This window comes from Salvelinus sp. IW2-2015, unplaced genomic scaffold (assembly GCF_002910315.2).
Source record: "Salvelinus sp. IW2-2015 unplaced genomic scaffold, ASM291031v2 Un_scaffold3333, whole genome shotgun sequence".
NCBI classification, from domain to species: Eukaryota; Metazoa; Chordata; class Actinopteri; order Salmoniformes; family Salmonidae; genus Salvelinus; species Salvelinus sp. IW2-2015.
The window spans coordinates 24,645-45,511 of record NW_019944617.1 but is presented as its reverse complement, the minus strand read 5'-3'; the positions used below and the strand labels follow the sequence as shown (position 1 = coordinate 45,511).

The window sequence follows — 20,867 nt, the reverse complement described above, 5'->3', positions numbered from 1 at the left end:
CACGACCACCGCGAAGTTCAACGACCACCGAGGCGATAGTCAACTAACCTCGCCGATAGTCACCTACTCACCGCGATAGTCAACTAACACCGCGATAGCTCAACTAACCACCGCGATAGTCAAGCTAACCACGCCCGATAGTCAACTAACTCACCGCCGATTAGTCAACTAAACCACAGCCGATATAGTTTTTGCATTTCTGCGTATTTTTTGAGCATGTCAAATCCAGTCTGTCTCTGTGGCCTGCTGATGTGTATAATGATAACTGTCCATATGAACTACAATATTGCTGAGAATGCACATTATAATTGAATTATGTCGAAGATTGTCACCCAGGACAGGAGTAGCAATGATATAGCTATGTTAGAGATTTTCGGCCTGAGGATCTGCGCTGACTACTTGACACTCTCGACATTATATTAAGCATATATGAGCTTACGCCTTCGATATAGAGAGTCAACTACTCGCATGGAATGAAGATGTTAGCATGAGACATTCAAGACATCTAGGTTAGGGGTATGTATAAAAAAAAAGGAAGACAGAAGAAGCCTGAGACACCATTACCAGTGGTGGTAGGGTTTGCATCTACTTATTGTCGCGATAGCAAAAGAAAAGTTGAGCGCGCAACTATAGGCGACAGAATATGCCAGGTCTCATTGTGTGCTTGCAATTAGGTACTCTTGAAGTCATCATTGAGAGGGCTCACTAATGCAATGAAGTGACGTCGTAGAAAGGTTCAGCATTAATGTTAGCTCTATTGTCTCAAATAGTATGTGGATTACTTACACACAGAGGTACTGGTAACTTTGAGAGAACAGCAATGCTCAGAGGAGCTCGCCTCTTGCGAGAGAATAGAAGTTAATACCCAATTAAGTGTCAGTTGGCATGTTATATCTTCTAGCTGGAAGAGACAAGAAGGTAACAGTAGGGTAGTTATTGGCTTCTATTACGAAGTTTCTTGCAAGTTAGGAAAAGTACCAGAAGGTATCGCACACCATGCTTATATAAAATCACTCGCTATGCATATGTATGTTTATGTTTTTATAAGAGAAAAGATTGTTTTAGTTAAATATGGGCAGATCAAACACTATGGATCAAGTTTTATTGTAAGAGGATAATGTATTCAGCTCGGCAACCTAATCTTCGGGGCGAGCACCACGCAATGATAAATTTTCAGAACTTTGTTTGTAGCTCTGATTCCATAAATTCCTCGCAATGTCATTCTGGCTGATCGGAGGAGAGCTTTGATTTTGATGTAGTCTCTATCAATTTCTTTCAACATCACTACGCAACCGCTATCATTGTGTTTATGGTAAGCCCTGTGAATAGTTCAAATACATTTAACGGCAAGGTTTGAGAACCCTGGTATAGAAGATCTGAGAGCAGATTCATTTAAACGTGGTTTTGAGCGTCACTATATTTAGTGGTTTCAGACACTTCTATATAAATTTTCGTACAGACCAGTAGCCTGTTTAGGTTCCTCTGCTTACAAGGTCATCAGGCCTGCTTTTGTCTTAGATGCCATCAATCTCAACACATCATCGGGTAGCACGTGACGGCAAACTTGGAAGAGGATTTTGCTAAGATAGATAACTTAGAAAGTATCACAGACATGAAATCAAACAGAGGGATCTCTTCATCCGCTATTTTTGATTATTTTCATAGTCTAAGATTCCTTTGTTATTGACATCCATATTCCTTGGCTGGAATATACTCACTCTCCCCTATTTGTTTTATAGAATTCAAACTAGAGTTATTTCTCAATAATGTTGGTTATTTTGTGACACTCCATTATAGCATAATCGTGGTTGGGTTTCAACTGTCTACCGGTCCTCGCGAGTATATGTCAGCAACACTCACTAGTGGCTGACCTCGTGCATCTATTATCAAAATTCTTGTTTACAGTCGATACCGCGAAGTATTTGTAGTGAATAGTGCACAAGTCATAGATTGCGATCAATGTCAACGCCAGCAATAGCTTTTTAATGATAGTCAGACCATTGTTCTCAACTCTGCCTGATAGTCACCAAAGTCTTCACTAGTTTCCTGTGCGCTTGAGTACTACGCGATGGCTGATGGCAGGTAAGCCCCCAGAGCCTCGCATGATGACTCCAGTCAACTGTCTACCGCGCTGATAGTCCAAGACTGTTCTTATCCATGCCACCAGAAGGAGGCTCGAGAGGTCAGTCACCATGCTGTAGCATGGAGTGCTGTCGGTCGGACCGGAAGTAGAAGTGTCATCACACTGGTCCTAGTCCCAGCGAGCTACTGCCGGTTCAAAAACTCTTGACTCATAGTACCTCATGCGCTGTATTAGTGTTTGCCATATCAAGTCTAGCTTGCGAGGCTGCCCGAACGCAAGCTTATGGCGCTGATTAAGTGACAGGCTCTAAACCCACGTTCCTGGCCTCGATGGAGTCCAAGCCTGTGTCCCTGATTACGCCTCTGACACCATCCGAGATGGCTGAAGTGATTGCAGATGTCGTGATCTCGACTGTCGACGCGGAGTCGCTGATCTGACAGCATGAGGACCAGGGTACTCTACTCGGTCAATTAGGGAGAGCCTGGATAAAAGAAAAGATTCTTATAGGCATGTCTCACCTGTTGCCTGAGGAATTGATGCTCAGAAACCTAGATCTTACGGCGACGGCTTAGCTGAGGCTTAAAGCTGTCATCATATGCTTCCTTGCGCTTGTAGTAGTCAGGCTAGACTAAGCTGCTGCTGACTTGAGAGGAAAGCTCTGATAATTGTCTTGAGTGCATATCAGACAATATGGCGCAGTAAATTTACAGATATTAACAACCTGGTACCCTACACTCCTACAATGAGAGCAAGCAGATTCACCTTGTCCTAAGACACACTTGCGCGATTACGAAGAGCAGAACTTGGTTGCTACGTGGGAGATGACTATCATTAATTCACTGACTATCACACTAGACTGCTAGATTCAATATCGGAGGCACTTTTTTTAAGATGATAGACCTAAACTTTATTCTATAGCTTTCCTTCGTGCCTTTATGTGTTATATTTCGTCAGATGACACATGACACTCAAACTAAGCCCTTCTCTCTCCTGCGATAGATAGCGTCCTACTCTTCACACATACGTAACGCAGTTCCTCACCAGTCGATCGATCGCGATCCACATGTTCATAACAATGCCCTACGGGGCACAAAACCCTGTTGGTGTCTCTGTTGTCCTGTTGGGCCGCTTAGCAGTCCTATGGGGCCCCAGCGTCTATCTGCCCCTCTACTGGGCAGGACTGGAGGACTGACAACATACACGATAGGTGAATGGGGACGCATGACCCAGGGGTAGCCAGTGTCAAGGACCTGATCGGCTCCAGTCAAGATCTTCCTGGGGGTAATAGTATGATCACTAGGATCTGCATCCAGAGGTTCACAAGTGGCAACAAGTCAGGTGGGAGGTTTGTTAATATAGAAGAACTCCAGGGACATAATATCACACCAGCTATTGGAGCAAAAGCAAAACTCATTTGGGAAAAAAAACATCACATGAGATATGGTAGAGCAGGGCGGGCGCACACTCGAGGAACATGGTGATGAGCTGGTTATGTATGACTACGTAGCTAGTGGCTCACATGGATGGGACTTCGTTGGCTGCATGGTGAGCATGTTGCGTCAGCCTAGGTGCATGGATTGGTATGCTGATGCTAGCAGGGCTGGAATACCATGAAGGATAGGTCCTTGGCTCATACTGAATCCGGTGGTAGGTGTGATAGATCCACTGCCATAGTTGTGTGTGAGATAGCATATTGTCGCTGAGGCAGCGCACGCATATGTCTTGCGATCACTATTACAAAAGACCAAAGCCCCCATGTCCAGTTGGGTTTCATCAGTGAGATAAGAGAGGGGAGATGCACACACAAGATAGGGCATCCAGGAGAGAGACGAGGCGTACAGCAAGAGATAGAGAAAGAGTAGAGAAGAGAGAGAGAGCAGACAGAGAGATCGCGGTTATGAAATAATGAGAGGAGGCCAGTACGAGACGCAGAGCAGTAGGAAATGAAACACGAAGAAGAGAGAAGAACAATGGTAAGCACTGAGACGTAGAGAGAGAGAGACAGAAACAGAAGAAAAGAACAAAAAAACATTACAGATGGTGTTAAGACGAGAGAGACTAGAAGAGAGAAAAGCGGTGTAGCACAGGCAGAGACGAGCGAAAGACGATGTAGAGAGTATGAGTATCTCTAACAACACACAGTACATATATAAAAGTCAGATAAGATTGAGTATCAGTTTCAAAAGACTAAACAATTAAATGGGCAGGCAGCGCCACTCGGTACTTTATATTTACTATACATACTATGACCTCGATCATCTAGATCCGTATTAAACGACTGTACTTCTCTAATATAAATAAATTTCATATTATTCTCATCTCACTATAATTTACATATATGCTCTAGAGAATGGACAGTACTGTCGGTGGTTCCTCGTTATGACTAAGACACATTTTGAATTAATAACTGATGTTGAAAGTCCCATCGTGATATTTTTACACAAAATTCTGGTTGAGTTAGTTTTGTATACACGTGTGAATTTCCAATATTTGTCAATAACAAATCATGCAGTAAAAGTTCCGTAGGTGAGCATGGATATTACAATTGTGACTTGCAAAATAAAGGCAAACAACAAAAGCAATTGATATATTTCAACTATATACGAAGGAGTAATGTGGAACCGCGCTCTGATCGCATAATGAGACTGGATATCTGACGCTTGATTCCAGAACATCTTTCTCACAGCTCCACCGTTTTCTTGGCACAATGTGTATAAAAGACATGTGCTCACAGTAGGTCAGGGGAGCTTAGTGAGGTGAATACTCATAGAATAACATATGGCAGTAGAATGACAGCATCTACTCTTGAAAGACAGAAGGATAGATACTTTCTGCATAACGGTGGTGTATTTTGATGGTGATGCCTAGCCTGTAATATCCACCAAGGCCTAAGGTGCTTTCGTCAAAGTCGCCCCTGTACAAGAGCTTCCCGGTAGGAACTGTTACGTTGCCCTGATATATAGGTGTTTACAGATAGAGAAACGTTTATTGGGATTGGAGCAGAATCCTCGGCTGAATCGATACTCATCAAACATTCAGTGACATCGTAGCCCTGTGGTATGGGGCAATTGTCCTCCCTGAGTACAGGTAAGCCCATAGGCTAAAAGCTGGTTCTAATCATATGCCTGTCCAGCATTCTTTATGCATGGACCTTAATTAACTATTAGAGACACCCGTGGGAAGCACCAGCTGTTCAATATACTTCGTATCCCCACGTTTACTCACTTAAGTGGTTTCCCATTTTGTCATGTGCAAGTGGTAAAATAATGGAAGAAATCGGAGTTTTATTTGTTTTATTAAAGAACTAACAAAGGCAATTGGATCGATCTTCTGATACCAACTGACTCATGTGTTTACAAAATCACCTAATAACATATTAATTTAACAAATTATTAGGAGAAAGGACAGGAGGTATGCCCCACAAACTTCAAAGTTTGTAGGACATCAAGAGACTAACGTTGTTGTTCAATATAATTTAACCATCTACTTAAATGTAAATCAGACAGTGTACATTCAGAAATTATTTAGGATGTTTCAAAAACTCATCCGTCAATCGTGAAAAAGCTAATCTTTTGCAGATCATGAATTACGCATCTTCTATTTGTATTGGGACTGACAATTTAGTCTTACCATAGACTCGTGGGGTAAGGTAGTACATAGAAATAGACGGTACCATAGAAAGGCCCATTACTTTTCTTGGGTGGATACTCTCCTGTCACCTGACATCAGCAAGAGTTTGAAGGTGCGGATCGTTAAGAGCAGGTGCGATGGAGTTTGTCGTTTCAAGGGGACATGTCCTCGCGCCATCCCTTGCCCCTCGTGGCCCGCCAGGTCTTCAGGGGGGACCAGCCCGGTGGGTCACACCTTGGCTGTGTTTGTCAAAAGGCCCGGTGCAGGAGGAAGTGCCCGTCATTTTCGGCTAGAGAGGAAAGAGGGAAAAATTAGTATAACAGTACATAACTTGCTGTAACATAACTTGTCTGCTAAACAGTACATAACTTTGCTGCCTGTTAAACCTTTTTCGTGTAACTTTTGCAAATCATTTTGAGATATTAGTTTGGCATGAAAATGTGAAATGGTTTACCTGTAATATTGTCATTATATCAGGGTCAAGTCAAGTATTTTCAGTTCATATGCTATGATCAATTTAAATTAATTAAAGGATACTCCAGGAATTTGGGTGGGGCGAATCATGCCTTTATCCTACTTCCCCAGAGAACAGAAAATGAAAACATCATGGTATATCATTTTTTTAATGTCTCTTCCAGTTACTGAAGGAAGTTAGAGCTAGGTTCGATGAGCCAATGTAACTAAGATTAGACATCATGACTGGAGTTTACGGGAATCTCTAGCATGGACAAAGAAAATTGTCTCCACGCGTTATCTGACTCTGGGGATTTAGATAAAAGGGCCTAATTGCAAAATAAATCCATTTAATGTGAATTAATTAAGTGAAGTAGGTAGTCTCTGTGGATCTGGACAAACTCGAGTTGGAATTTGATGGAGGACACTAGGTTTCTGATGGAGGGGAATGGTGTAGATGCACTTCTGTGATGCAGGTCCCATAACAGCTTACAGGTTGTTATTTAATCTTCACTTTTTAACAAGTATGGGGGGTAGTTGAGAACAAGTTCTCATTTAACAACTGCGACCTGGCCAAGATAAAGCAAAGCAAAAAAGTCCTATATACAGTGTGTGCAACTGAGGTAAGATTAGGGAGGGTAAAGCAATAAATAGGCCATAGTGGGCAAAATAATTAATTTAGCAATTAGAACACTGGACGTGATAGATGTGCAGAAGCTGATAACGTGCAAGTAGAGATACTGGGGTGCAAAGGAGGCAAAACATAAAAAAAAGTAAATAAATAATCAACCGTATGGGATGAGGAGTTTTGGATGGGCTATTTACAGATGGGCTTAAGTGTCAGGTTCCAGTGATTGCTCTGACAGCTGGTGTTAAAGTAGGTGAGGGAGATATGAGTTCGCGCTTCAGTGATTTTTGCAATTCGTTCCAGTCATTTGCAGCAGAGAACTGGAAGCGAAAGGTGGCCAAAGGAGGAATTGGGCTTGGGGGTGACCAGTGCAAATTACCTGCTGGAGCGCGTGCTACGGGTGGGTGCTGCTACGGTGACAGTGAAGCTGAGATAAGGCGGGGCTTTACCTAGCAACAGACTTGTAGATGACCTGGGCCAGTGGGTTTGGCAACAGGTATGAACGTGAAGGGCCAGCAAAAGGAATACAGGTCGTAGTGCGTGGGGTAGTAATGGGAGCTTTGGGTGACACACGGACTGGCACTGTGAAAGCTCCAACACTCGCTCCTGCAGCCAAATTGGATGCGATCTATTTGTAAATGACATCGCCAGAAGTCAAAGATCGGCTAGGATATGTCCAGTTTTAACGGGGGCAGTTTTGGCAGCAAATGACTGAGGATGCTTTGTTGCGAATAGAAGCAATTTCTAGATTTCGATTTTGGATTGGAGATGCTTAATGCGGTCTGGAAGGAGAGTTTAGTCTAAACCAGACCCTAGGTATTTGTAGATGTCCACATCTCTAAGTCAGATACCGTCCAGAGTAGTGATGTGGACAGGCGGGCCGGTAGTGAATCGTTGAAAGAGCATGCATTTAGTTTTACTTGCATTTAAGAAGCAGTTTGGAGGCCACGGAAGGTTGGAGTTGTATGGCATTGACGCTCGTCTGGAGGTTAGTTAACACAGTGTCTAAGGAAGGGCCAGAAGTATACCAGTTATCCCCACTTCTTGTTGCTGCGTGGTAGCTGAAACAGCGGAGAAGAGTTCAATGCTGGAGCCTACAAACACACACTCAGGCTTATCCTCACAATGTAGGCCGCCAAGGAATTTCCACCAGGGCCGTAGTTATAAAACTCAGAAAAAAGAAAACATTCCTTTTTCAGACCTGTTTTTAAAAGATCATGTCGTGAAAATCAAAATAAACTTTATAATTGAAGATCTGTGAAGAGTTTAAACCTGTTTCCCAATGCTCAATGGACAACGATGAGACCATAAACAATCTGAACATGCACTGTGGAACGGTTTGTTAAGACACTAACAGCTTTACAGAGGTAAGCAATTAAGGTCACAGTTATTGAAAACGTACGACACTAACAGAGGCCTTTCTACTGGAACGTCTGAAATAAACACCAAAGAAAGAATGCCTCAGGGTCCCCCTGTCAGTCTGTCGTGAACGTGCTTAGCATGCTGCAAGGAGGCAATGCAGGACTGCAGATGTGGCCGAGGGCAATAATTGCAATGTCCTACTGTGAGACGCCTAAACAGTGCTACAGGAGACAGGACGGACAGCTGATCGCCCTCAGCAGTGGCAGACCACGTGTAACTACAACCTGCAAAGGATCGGTAACATCTGAACATGCACACTGCGGGACTAGGTACAGGATGGCAACAGACAACTGCCTGAGTTACTACAGGACCGACAATCCCTCCATCAGTGCCTCAGACGTCCGAATAGGCTGAGAGGCTGATGGAGGGCTTGTAGGTCTGTTGTAACGGCAAGGTCCTCATCAGACATCACCGGGCAAACGGTCGCCTATGGCCACACACCCACCGTTCGATGGAATTCCAGACAGGACTGGCAAAAGTGCTCTTCACTGACGGTTGTGATTTTGTCTCACCAGGGGTGGATGGTCGGATTTGCGTTTATCGTCAAATGAATGAAGCGTTACAGCTGAGGCTGTACTCCTGGGAGCGGGATCGATTGGAGGGTCCCGTCATGGTCTGGGTGGTGCTGTCACACGCAATCATCGGCCTGAAGCTTGCTGTCATTTTGCAGGCAATCTCAACGTGTGCGTTACAGGGAAGACATCTCCTCCTCATGTGGTACGCTCCCTGCAGGCTCATCCTGACATGACCTTCCAGCATGACAATGCCCACAGAAGATACTGCTCGTTCTGGCGGATTTGTCTGTCAAAGACAGGAATGTCAGTGTTCTGTACGTGCCAAGTGAAGAGCGGATCTCAATTCCCATTGCAGCACGTTCTGGGACCCTTGTTGGATCGGAGGGTGAAGGGCTAGGGCCATTCCCCCAGAAATGTCCGGGAACTTGCAGGTGCCTTGGTGGAAGAGTGGGTAACATCTCACACAAGAACTGGCAAATCTGGTGCAAGTCCGTGAGGAGGAGATGCACTGCAGTACTTTATATGCAGTTGGTGGCCACCAGATACTGTACTTTTGACCCCCTTTTTCAGGGACACAGTGTATTCCATTTGTAGTCCATGTCTGTGGAACTGTGTTCAGTTATGTCTCAGTTGTTGAATCTTATGTTCATACAAATATTTACACGTTAGTTTGCTGAAAATAAACAGAGTTGACAGCTGAGAGGATGTTTTAGATCACAACGGTCAGGATTATCTGGCCCTATCCATAAGATATCATTAACACATAATCTACATGTAGATTTACCCGTTGGGAGAGAAGTCCAATGCTGGTCACATACCACCGCCGATAGTCAACTAACCACCGCCGATAGTCAACTAACCACCGCCGATAGTCAACTAACCACCGCCGATAGTTTTTGCATTTCTGCAGTATTTTTTGAGCATGTCAAATTCGTGATGGTATATGTCCATTGAAACATATTGCAAATGCACAGTATTATTAGGCTTAATTGTACCAATTAACTCTGCAGGGATTTTTCTGCTGACCTACTTAATTGAATTAAAACATAAGTTAGTTGAAATCAAATCAAATAATTTAAATACAGTAAGACATTGTTAGTTTGTCAAAAAAAAACAAAGCCGACATATTTGTGGGTTACATATTTTGTCCAATGGAAAATAATTGCAAAAAAGGCAGATGCCCTATGTAGCAAATTAGGCTAACGTATCATTTGAGGGCTCACTAATGCAATGAAGTGAGCAGAAAGTAAACAAAATGTACACTAAATTGTTTGTCTTTCACAGATACCATTTAAAACAATCTCAGACTCGTAATAAATTAACACAATTAAGTGTCAATTTTACTTTACTGAAAGTTAACAAAGGTCCTTATTCTTCTGATACATTTCTCAATTGTAGGTCAGCAGAAAAATCCCTGCAGAGTTTGTTTTATTAGAAGTAGGATATTGGACAAACATATCAGTTTACTTCTGATAATAAAGTCGGAACTGGCAACAACAAAAAATTAAGTTCAAATCCAAGTATTTGGAGGGGAATCTTTTTTTCGTTTCTCTCCTACAGTCTATCCATGCTACCGATTTTAACGCCAAATACGTGTTTTTATAATTTTGTCACCGTTAATGGTCGCCGTGTCATAACACATATGGGACACAATTTGAGGGATTTTAAATGATATTATTAGTAACCAATCAGACATCTTACGCATTTATCTTATTCATGTTGCTGACACAATTTGGCAACCATCTTATGAAATAAAATATGTCAAAGTTTGTCCCTTTAACATTTGGGTTTCAACTGTCTACCGTGCTGATAGTCAACTGTCTACCGTGCTGATAGTCAACTGTCTACCGTCGACCGCGCTGATAGTCAACTGTCGACCGCGCTGATAGTCAACTGTCTACCGCGCTGATAGTCAACTGTCTACCGCGCTGATAGTCAACTGTCTACCGCGCTGATAGTCAACTGTCTACGCCCGCGATCGGGGGGGGCTGTGGGGAGCAGAGATGATGGGATAGAATTTTGATGAAAACATTCTAAGAAAAAACACGATAAATGGGTCATAAGCTGTCACTACGCGGGCTGGTATTGGTCACCTACTGTCTACCGACCCCGCCGCTGGGCTTAGTATGTAAAAAAGAAATTGCAGACTCGTCAGTCTAACCGCGCGCTACTAGTCAACTGCAAGTGTATGACCGCGCTAGATAGTCAACTGTACTTTCTACCAGCGACTGATAAGTGGTGGGCTAACCTCAAATGACCCTGCACGCCGGCTGCTGATAAGGTCCAAAACTGATCTACCCCGCGCTGAAACTATTAGTGTCATTTACTGTTTTTCTACCGAAAACCCGCGGCTGGAGGGTAGGCTCAATTACGTATAGTGACGTACCTGTTTCCAAACTGTGGGTCCCTTGAGCCCGGCGGGGAGTGGAGCTTGAATTCAACAGTGTCTCACCGCAGCTGATGACTCCAACTGACTACACGGACTGCTGATATGGCTCTCTTGGTACGGATGAGGAATCAACTAGCTGCTATATGCTTACTGAGGGCGTTCTCTCTCTCTATATCTATATCCCGTGGCCAGGTGAGCTTTGATCATTGAGCCTAGTATCCACAACTAAGACTCTCTGTAGATAATAGCCGGATTCTAACTATAAAACAGTCACTAGCCTGTCCATCTCAACCCGCGCGCGTGACTGACCTGAGGTTTTATTATTTTGTCAACTGCCACATGTCTTACCTGTGTGTCTGGTTTGTCTACTGCTTGGTTGTAGCCCCGCGGGCTTTTTTCTTGGAAGTCTAGTAGGGGTTTGTGCACTAGCGCTACTGCACCACTCTACTGGCAGACTGGAGAAGGACTGGACAACACAAACTAGTCATATGCAGCACTAGGATCTTTCTGACCCGCGGGGCGGGATAGGGTGGTCCCAAGCAGGAAAAACTGGTACGCGCGGGCTTTGATAAAAGTTTTGCATACACAGTATACGGGTCACCGCCCCGGTCTTGGTGTATAATTGGGTTTTTTTCACAACCTGTGAGACTGTGGAAATAGAAGCTCAACATTTATGTAATAAAAATAAATACAAAAATATCCCAAATCTTTCGAAGGATGTGGGAACTTGCTAGAGATAATAGGGCCGTTATTAAAAGTATTGGAGGATTTGTAATCCCTAGAATATTCCACACCGATTTGGTAAAGGAAAACAAAACAAAAAAACAATGAATATGGTGATATTTACTGCGGGAGCAGAGAATTTGTTGGGGCTTTCTCTGCCGCCCCTATAGTATAATACAAAAGTTAAAAGATTAGACCAGCTATGACACGCCTGGCTTCTCATGAAATTGGATGTGACATGTTGAGACAGGTTAACATCCAATAGATGTCGGCCAAACGGCCCCCACTGCGGAGTCCCTGAGGAGAGTAATTAGTTCACTGACCAAGTAGTCTTCCTCTGGGTGGGGATAATTGAAGTGACAGTGCTCCTGCCATCCTTGGTCAAAAGGTGTGGGTATGTTAATGTCTGCGGGACCACCAAGAACATGAACATCAGTATAGACCAAAAGACGAACCAACGTCCGTACTGCAAGAATAAAAACTTCTATCTAGGTAAATAGAACAGTAGAGAAGAACGGAGGAGGGTCTATGGAGACAGATGATCGCCAGCGCGCCACAAGAGAGAGCACAGCAGGCGAGTGGGGATTGATGACGACTGATGTATGCTTGTTGAGATTCTCCGCAAGAGAAGAAGAAAAGAGACCAGAGCATGTATTGGTTGAAGGCGGAGGCTGAAACAGATTGAGAGATGACAGCGAGACAGCAATGGACCCTATCTATGGGAGGGGGAGGGAGGGAGGAGACGGGAGGGGGACCGATGCACGCACCCCCAGGCGTTCTGACTTGGGGGACACGGCGCGTATCTTGTACTGAGGGGCAAGCCAAAGAGACGAGAGAGAGAGAGAACAAAAGAGAACTGGAGAGAGGGAACGAAGAGACGAGAGGAGAGAACGAAAGAGAACTGGACCGACGAGGAGGAGAGGGAAGACGACGACGCACAGCGAGCAGAGGAACAGAGAATGAAAATCAGACCAAAACCATTTTGGTATATCAAAAATCAAACAATCGCGGCACGTTCTTTTTTTACTCATTCGAAAGTTTTTAACCTGATTCAAGTAAAATATAAATTTATATTATTTATCTATATAATTACTAAAACTTGAAAATGATGCTGTCGTGGCTTCCTGTTGACAAGACATTTTGATAAATAACCCGATGTCAAACGAGTTTTAACGTGTCCAAATCAATAACCAACATGCAGAAACAGTTTGTGATATATTGAAAACAAACAAAATGTACACACATATACAAAAGTATGTGGACACCCCTTCAAATGAGTGGATTCTGCTATTTCAGCCACGCCCGTTGCTGACAGGTGTATAAAATCGAGCACACCGCCATGTAATCTCCATAGACAAACATTGGCAGTAGAATGACCTCACTGAAGAGCACAGTGACTTTCAACGTGGTACTGTCATAGGATGCCACCTTTCCAACAAGTCAGTTCGTCAAATGTCTGCCCTGACAGAGCTTCCCCGGTCAACTTTAAGTGCTGTTATTGTGAAGTGGAAACGTTTAAGAGCAACAACGGCTCAGCCGCAAAGTGGTAGACCACACAAGCTCACAGAATGGGACCGCCGAGTGTTGAAGCGCATAAAAATCGCCTGTCCTCGGTTGCAACACTCACTACGAGTTCCAAACTGCCTCTGGAAGCGACGTTCAGCACTAGAACTGTTCGTCGGGAGCTTCATGAAATGGGTTTCCACGGCCGAGCAGCCGCACACAAGCCTAAGATCATGCGTCGGCTGGAGTGGTGTAAAGCTCACCGCCATTGGACTCTGGAGCAGTGGAAACGTGTTCTCTGGAGTGATGAATCACGCTTCACTATCTGGCAGTCTGACGGACAGATCTGGGTTTGGTGGATGCCAGGAGAACTCTCTCTCATGTAAATCCACAAGCGCCGAATACAACAGGTGTATATGTTATAGATATAGACCTTACAGTGAAATGCTTACCTACGAGCCCCTAACCAGTCTGAACGTTAGACTAGAGTCTCCATAGTGTCTGAACGTTAGACTAGAGTCTCCATAGTGTCTGAATGTTAGACTAGAGTCTCCATAGTGTCTGAACGTTAGACTAGTTATGTGTGTTGGAAATACAGAGCTCAGATGTTTTGTCCATAGAGATGATGCAGTCGTTTTCTATTTCTGTGGTTGTCTCCCCAACAGCACCAGTCTGAGGCAAAGCTTCAGATCACAGCTGAGGAGATCACACTAAGTCTGCATAGGAGTGGCAGTTAGTCCACCAACCTCCGCTTCACCAAACCACACCTGCTTGGGAAAGATTGTGATGTCGGTGGTCTGGCCGTGTCGTCGCCGGGTTTAATTTTTTTGCTCCTTTGCACCCCAGTACCTCTACTTTTATTCAACTAGGCAAGTCAGTTAATTCTTATTTTCAATGACGGCCTAGGAACAGTGGGTTAACTGCCTTGTTCAGGGGCAGAACGACAGATTTGTACCTTGACAGCTCGGGGATTCGATCTTGCAACCTTTCGGTTACTGGTCCAACGCTCTAACCACTAGGCTACCTGCTTGCACATTCATCTTCTGCACATCTATCACTCCAGTGTTTAATTGCTAAATTGTAATTACTTCGCCACCGTGGCCTATTTATTGCCTTACCTCCCTAATCTTACTTAATTTGCACACACTGTATACAGACTTTTCTATTGTATTATTGACTGTATGTTTTGTTTACTCCATGTGTAACTCTGTGTTGTTGTTTGTGTCGAACTGCTTTGCTTTATCTTGGCCAGGTCACAGTTGTAGATGGGAACTTGTTCTCAACTAGCCTACCTGGTTAAATAAAACAAACTCAAAAATAAAAAGTGGTTACAATTCAATCCCCACTGCCCACCTCCCCAGCTGTTCAGTATAATTATTAAATACCATAAACATTCCATTTCAAAAACATGTTATACATGTAGACAAACACATATAAAAATAAGATTGTGAAACCATCTCACCATCTTTCATCTCAACACTGGACCACACGTTAGCGTTGAGAGCCTGGACAATCCTCTTCACTCCTGTAGACTCTGGGAAGTCATCTGGTAGGAATTACAGAGACAGTGGATGAGAGACAGAGCGAGAGACAGAGAAACAGAGAGAGAGAGAAACAGAGAGAGAAAGAAAGAGAGAGAGAAACAGAGAGAGAGAGAGAGAAACAGAGAGAGAGAGACAGAGAGAGAGGAAGACAGAGAGCAGAGATAGACAGGAGTAGAGAAACAGAGAGAGAGAGAACAGAGAGAGAAGAGAAGAACAGAGAGTAGTAGAGAGAACAGAGTAGAAGGCAGAGAGAGAAACGAGAGAGAAGACACGTAACAGACGAGAGAGAGAGAGCGGATAGCAAAGATGAGATGAGACGAGGAGAGAGAGAGAGAGAAACAGAGGAGAACAGAGGAGAGAGGAGAAACAGAGAGGAGAGAGAACAAGAGAAGAAGAGAAGACGAGAGAAAGAGAGAGAGAGAAAACAGAAGAGAGAGACGAGAGAGAGAGAGAGAGAGAAACAGAGATGACGAGAGAGAGAGAGAGAGAAAGAAACAGATAGTTGGTAAACTAACAACCATTCAGACTGAGTCTGATCTGAAACCCTACAGCTGTGGCCTTCGACTGATTCATGTAGTGCCTGTAGTGTCATTTGTCCACATTTTGTTACGTTAGAGCCTTATTCTAAAATGTAAAAAATGTCCTCAATCTACACACAATACCCCATAATGACAAAGAGAAAACAGGTTTTTAGAATTTTTGCACATCGTGCATGTCAGAGCAGTAGTCGCTAGAGCGCGATGGGACAAGAACATCCCTGCCGGACCAAACCTGGACGACGCTGGGCCAATTGTGCACCACCTCCTTCTCGGGTCTCCTGGTCACGGCCGGCTGCGACACAGCCTGGATTCGAACCAGGATCTGTAGCGACACAGCTAGCACTGCGATGGCAGTGCCTTAGACCGCTGCGCCACTCGGGAGGCAGTATCATGAGCAGGTCAGCCTCTTAATTAGTCACAATTCAGAATGTTGCTGCTACTTGGAAAAACAGCAGAACAAAAACGGTCTCTCTTACCTTCCTCATCTGGCAGGTCTTCAGGGCTGAGCTCCACCAACTCAAAGGCATGTGCCAAACACCACTGATGTGCCTCATGTCTACTGACGCCTGTAGAAGAGATTGTTTTGTATAGTTCAATTTTGGAACAAGTTTCTCTCACACACACACACACACACCCAGAGGTTGTGTAACACTCACCACTTTCACACACGCGCTCACAGACCAGGATGAGCACCTCTGGAGCTAAGTCTTCCACCACAGATATCCAGGGAGACAGCCGTTCCAAACCATCCTTCTGTCAGACCCCAGGGAGACAAGGGTGTGTTCATTAGTTGCACACTGTTGCAAAACATTTCAGACATTTTTGCAAAGCTTTTTGCAATGGAAAATGTTTTGCAACACAAAAATGAGAGCTTCCATTGGACACATTTCCCAGTTTGGTTCTGTTTGGTTTCTAGCCTGTGATTTACCAATCATACCCCGGGTCTGTCTTTGGCTCTGTCAATTAATATCTTTCCTACACTTGTTGCGTCCTCTCTTCTCTCCTCCTTCACAAAATGCACTGAAGGTCTGAGGGGTTGAGTAGGTAGGAGGCAAAGAGATGGGATGCGAGGAATCACAGATTGAGATGCAGCCTGCTGTACCCAACACCACCGATATACAGTGCCTTCGGAAAGTATTCAGACCCCTTGACCTTTCCCCACAATATGTTACAGTCTTATTCTAAAATGGATTAAACTTTTTTTTTTCTTTTTTTAAATACAGCAATCTACACACACAATACCCCATAATCACAAAGCGAAAACAGGTTTAGAAATGTTTGCAAATGTATTACAAATAAAAAACAGAAATACCTTATTTACTTAAGTATTCAGACCCTTTGTTATGAGACTCCACATTGAGGTCAAAGGAATTGTACGTAGACTGAGACAGGATTGTTTGAGGCACAGATCTGGGGAAAACAGTTCTGCAGCATTGGAGGTCCCCAAGAACACAGAGGCCTTCATCATTCTTAAATGGAAGAAGTTTGGAACCACCAAGACTCTTCCTAGAGCTGGCCGCCCGGCCAAACTGAGCAATTGGGGTAGAAGGGCCATGGTCAGGGAGGTGACCAAGAACCCATTGGTCCCTGACAGAGCTCTAGAGTTCCTCTGTGTAGATGGGAGAACCTTCCAGAAGGACAGCCATCTCTGCAGGACTCCACCAATCAGGCCTTTATGGTAGAGTGGCCAGACAGAAGTCACTCCTCAGTAAAAGGCACATGACAGCCCGCTTGGAGTTTGCCTAAAGGCACCTAAAGACTCTCAGACCATGAGAGACAAGATTCTCTGGTCTGTTGAAACTAAGATTGAACTCTTTAGACTGAATGCCAAGCATCACGTCCGGAGGAAACCTGGCACCATCCCTACGTTGAAGCATGGTGGTGGCAGCATCATGCTGTGAGGATGTTTTTCAGCTGCAGAGACTGGGAAACTAGTCATGATCGAGGCAAAGATGAACGGAGCAAAGTACAGAGAGATCCTTGATGAAAACCTGCTCCAGAGCGCTCAGGACCTCAGACTTGGGGGAAGGTTCGACGACCATAAACACACATCCAAGACAACGCAGGACTGGCTTCGGGACAAGTCTCTGAATGTCTTTGAGTGGCCCAGCCAGAGCACAGACTTGAACCCAATCAAACATCTCTGGAGAGACCTGAAAATAGCTGTGCAGTGACGCTACCCATCCAACCTGACAGAGCTTGAGAGGATCTGCAGAGAAGAATGGGAGAAACTCCCCAATTGCAGGTGTGACAAGCTTGTAGCATCATATCCAAGAAGAATCGAGGCTGTAATCACTGCCAACGGTGCTTCAACAATGTACTGAGTAAATGTTCTGAATACTTACATAAATGTAATATTTCAGTAGTTTTTTCAGTCTTTTTTTATACATTTTTTATGGGGTTTTTTGTTGTCATTATGGGGTGTTGTGGGGTGATTATTGGGGGGGGGGGGGAGGAGGAACTATTTAATACATTTTAGAATAAGGTTCGTAACATAACAAAGTGTGGAAAAAGTAAAGGGGTCTGAATGCACTGCACTGCACACACACACACACACACACACACACACACACTTACCACTGTGCTGTCAAAGTAAGCAATGAAAGCCTGCATGGACTGGGCTATCTCCGAGGTCATCTGGTAGGTACTGGGCACCACACAGAGGCTGACGTCTGCAGTGTAATACTTGTTGTTGATAGTCCATGGGTACCACACTACCGTATCCTCCTGCTTGAACGGCTCTGGCAACGATGTGGTGCCTAGAATCTCTGAAAAAAACATTTTTCAATGTTTCCCAGTCACTTAGCAACTAGTTAAGTTACAGTAGCTAACTTCGCTACACATTCACAATGTAAGTAATGAACAGCTTCTATGAACAGTAATACATGTTTGTGTGTTCCTGTTTAGGCAGCTGTTAGAGTGATCTTGCAATTTATTAAAGCTAGCCAACGTTAGCTAGTTAGGCCATTTTGCTACCCTGCATCTACTTACGTTTTATCAAATCTTGTTCATTAAAGCCAATGTCACAGCTCGTAATGAGGACAGATGGGACAGTGGTCGCTGTGTCTTCTTGTTCCTCGTGTTCTTCAGACGCGGACATATTTGAAGCGTTCCTTGCTGGAAAAAGATGACAAACTAGCTAGCACAACAAACCTTCGCAGTCAGTATGACCTTTCAACTCAAACCGCATTATCACTTCCGGTGCAAGACGCAAACTCACGGTTGCCAATAGTTACGTCAGCCACAAAGTCAACGTTTGCTATATCGTAAAAACTAACTAAAATTTGCTTTTTGGTCTTAATTTAATGTTAAGGTTAGGTATAATGTTAGCAGTGTGGGTAATATTAGGGTTAGACTTAAAATAAGATTTTAAGAAGATAAGTTGTAAAAATAGGCGGGGTTTAGCAATAATTATGGCTTTGTGTTTGTGGTAACTAGTGACGACCAGGAACCGTATTCCACCGCAGAATGATAAAAAGGATGGTTTCTACTTCTGATTTATGTACTTTCTATTTAATAAAAGTGCAAATTTCATGCGATTATTTATTCAAACATTATAAATCAACAAAAAAACTAGCAAAACTACATATCTAGTATGTTTGCCTTCTCTTTTCTCCTCTCCCATTCGCCCACTTAGTGAATGTAGCATCTCGTTGCCTTAGTTACAGTGTTTCGTCTGGGGCCAGGCAGAGGATGAGAAAGGGTTTGTTGACAGGGGAAGTTGTCAAGCTTTCCACAACAATAAATAACTAGCCAATTAGCCAGTTAGCAAACCATGTCGCATGTCACATGAAATGGGACTTTGATCCTTTGAAAGTGTTTACAGAAACTTGCAAGTTTTTACAGAAACTGTCAAAGAAATGGCTGACATTCTTAAACACTCAGATGAGCTGGGAAACGTTTTAGTTCAGGTAACGACGTTAACGTTAGCTAGCTACATTTACTGCGATGTTGTTTTCTTGCTAGCTAACTGGTTTGTATTGTTTATATTTTGTATGAATTAGCTAGTTATTTATAGTTATCTAGCTAAAGTTAGGCGACACAATTGTCTTATGAAGAGTTTGTCTTGTTTTGGGATGTTGAAGGTGACTCAACGGTGATGGTATTAGATTTTTCACGTTGTGTCTGGCAATTTGGTGTTCATCATCAGGTCCAGGATGATTTGAGACAGCTGAAGCGTAGTCTTGGCCGTATCACCTTCCACGAGAAGGGAGAAACGGTGGACCTCCAGGCCTTGGACACTGCCATCCGCAGGACAGAGAGTGGGATCAGGGTTAAGAATACACCTGTCTTCAGCACACATCTGAAAACATCTTCATTATGCCCAAGTCACCTAAAGACAAGGCTATATAGCCTTCTTGAAAGTTCATTAAGCACACACACACACACACACACACACACACACACACACACACACACACACAATACACTGAGCACTTATATCAATAGCATTACAGTATAACCCTAACCCGTCAATATTTGTTTCCAGAGGCGTGCAGAGCAGTATCAGGAGACGGTCAATAGGCAGGTACTGACACTTCCCAGCATTGAAGACCTAGAGAATAAGACTGTACAGATTCCCAAATGGTAAGTGGTTTTCTCAGGACTACCTACATTATTATTATTTGAGTACAGCATGAGTCTGACCAGCAGTTTGTCATACAGGAGGCCCCCCCTGGAGAGTATCCCAGACATGCATCATCAGAGAGGTCAGAGTGTGGGGGCTTCACCTGGGGAGAAGGTAAATACTATAGGCCTAGTCATTCACTGCTCACACTTGTCAATTTTCAGGAGGCTATAACATAGCACTACAGTCATTGGGCTATAACATAGCACTACAGTCAGTGGGCTATAACATAGCACTATAGTCTGTGGGCTATAACATAGCACTACAGTCTGTGGGCTATAACATAGCACTACAGTCCACTACAGTCTGTGGGCTACTAACATTAGCACGACAGTCATGTGAGCTATACATAGCACTACAGTCAGTTAGCCTATAACATTAGCACCGACAGTCTTAGTGGGCTAGTAACATAGCACTACAGTCATATGCGCTATAAACATAGCAGGAACAGTCTGTGGGCTATAACAAGCACGACAGTCTTAGGCCTATAACATAAGCCACGACAGTCTTGGGCTATAACATAGCACTACAGTCTGTGGGCCATCAATCATAGCACTTACATCCAGTAGGCTATAACATAGCACTACCAGTCTGTGGGCTATAACATAGCACTATAGTCTGTGGCTATAACATAGCACATATACGCTCTGTGGCTATAACATACACCTACAGTCTGTGCCTGGATAACATACACTCAACAGTCATTGCGGCTAATACACATACACCTATAGTCTGTGGCTATAACATACACTACAGTCTGTGGGCTATAACATAGCACGACAGTCATTGGGCCTATAACATATCTCTTCTC

General features: G+C 43.8%; 2 protein-coding genes across 2 annotated transcripts in view; one reads left to right on the top strand and one right to left on the bottom strand.

Annotated features, from left to right (window-relative positions):
* Positions 1-18,617, bottom strand: part of aagab (alpha and gamma adaptin binding protein) — a 30,253-nt gene extending 11,636 nt beyond the window's left edge. Inside the window, exons 1-7 of the mRNA XM_070441009.1 lie at positions 18,421-18,617; positions 18,007-18,197; positions 16,086-16,182; positions 15,906-15,995; positions 14,809-14,892; positions 5,792-5,916; positions 2,400-2,516 (exon numbers count right to left, since the gene is read on the bottom strand). Coding sequence (XP_070297110.1) covers positions 2,400-2,516; positions 5,792-5,916; positions 14,809-14,892; positions 15,906-15,995; positions 16,086-16,182; positions 18,007-18,197; positions 18,421-18,529 — 813 coding nt within the window. The 5' untranslated portion in view covers positions 18,530-18,617. The remainder of the gene's footprint in view (positions 1-2,399; positions 2,517-5,791; positions 5,917-14,808; positions 14,893-15,905; positions 15,996-16,085; positions 16,183-18,006; positions 18,198-18,420) is intronic.
* Positions 18,618-18,970: 353 nt separating this feature from the next.
* The window catches only part of iqch (IQ motif containing H), a 5,089-nt gene continuing 3,192 nt past the window's right edge, over positions 18,971-20,867 (top strand). Inside the window, exons 1-4 of the mRNA XM_070441008.1 lie at positions 18,971-19,340; positions 19,580-19,702; positions 19,919-20,016; positions 20,095-20,170. Of these exons, the coding sequence (XP_070297109.1) occupies positions 19,290-19,340; positions 19,580-19,702; positions 19,919-20,016; positions 20,095-20,170 (348 nt within the window). The 5' untranslated portion in view covers positions 18,971-19,289. The remainder of the gene's footprint in view (positions 19,341-19,579; positions 19,703-19,918; positions 20,017-20,094; positions 20,171-20,867) is intronic.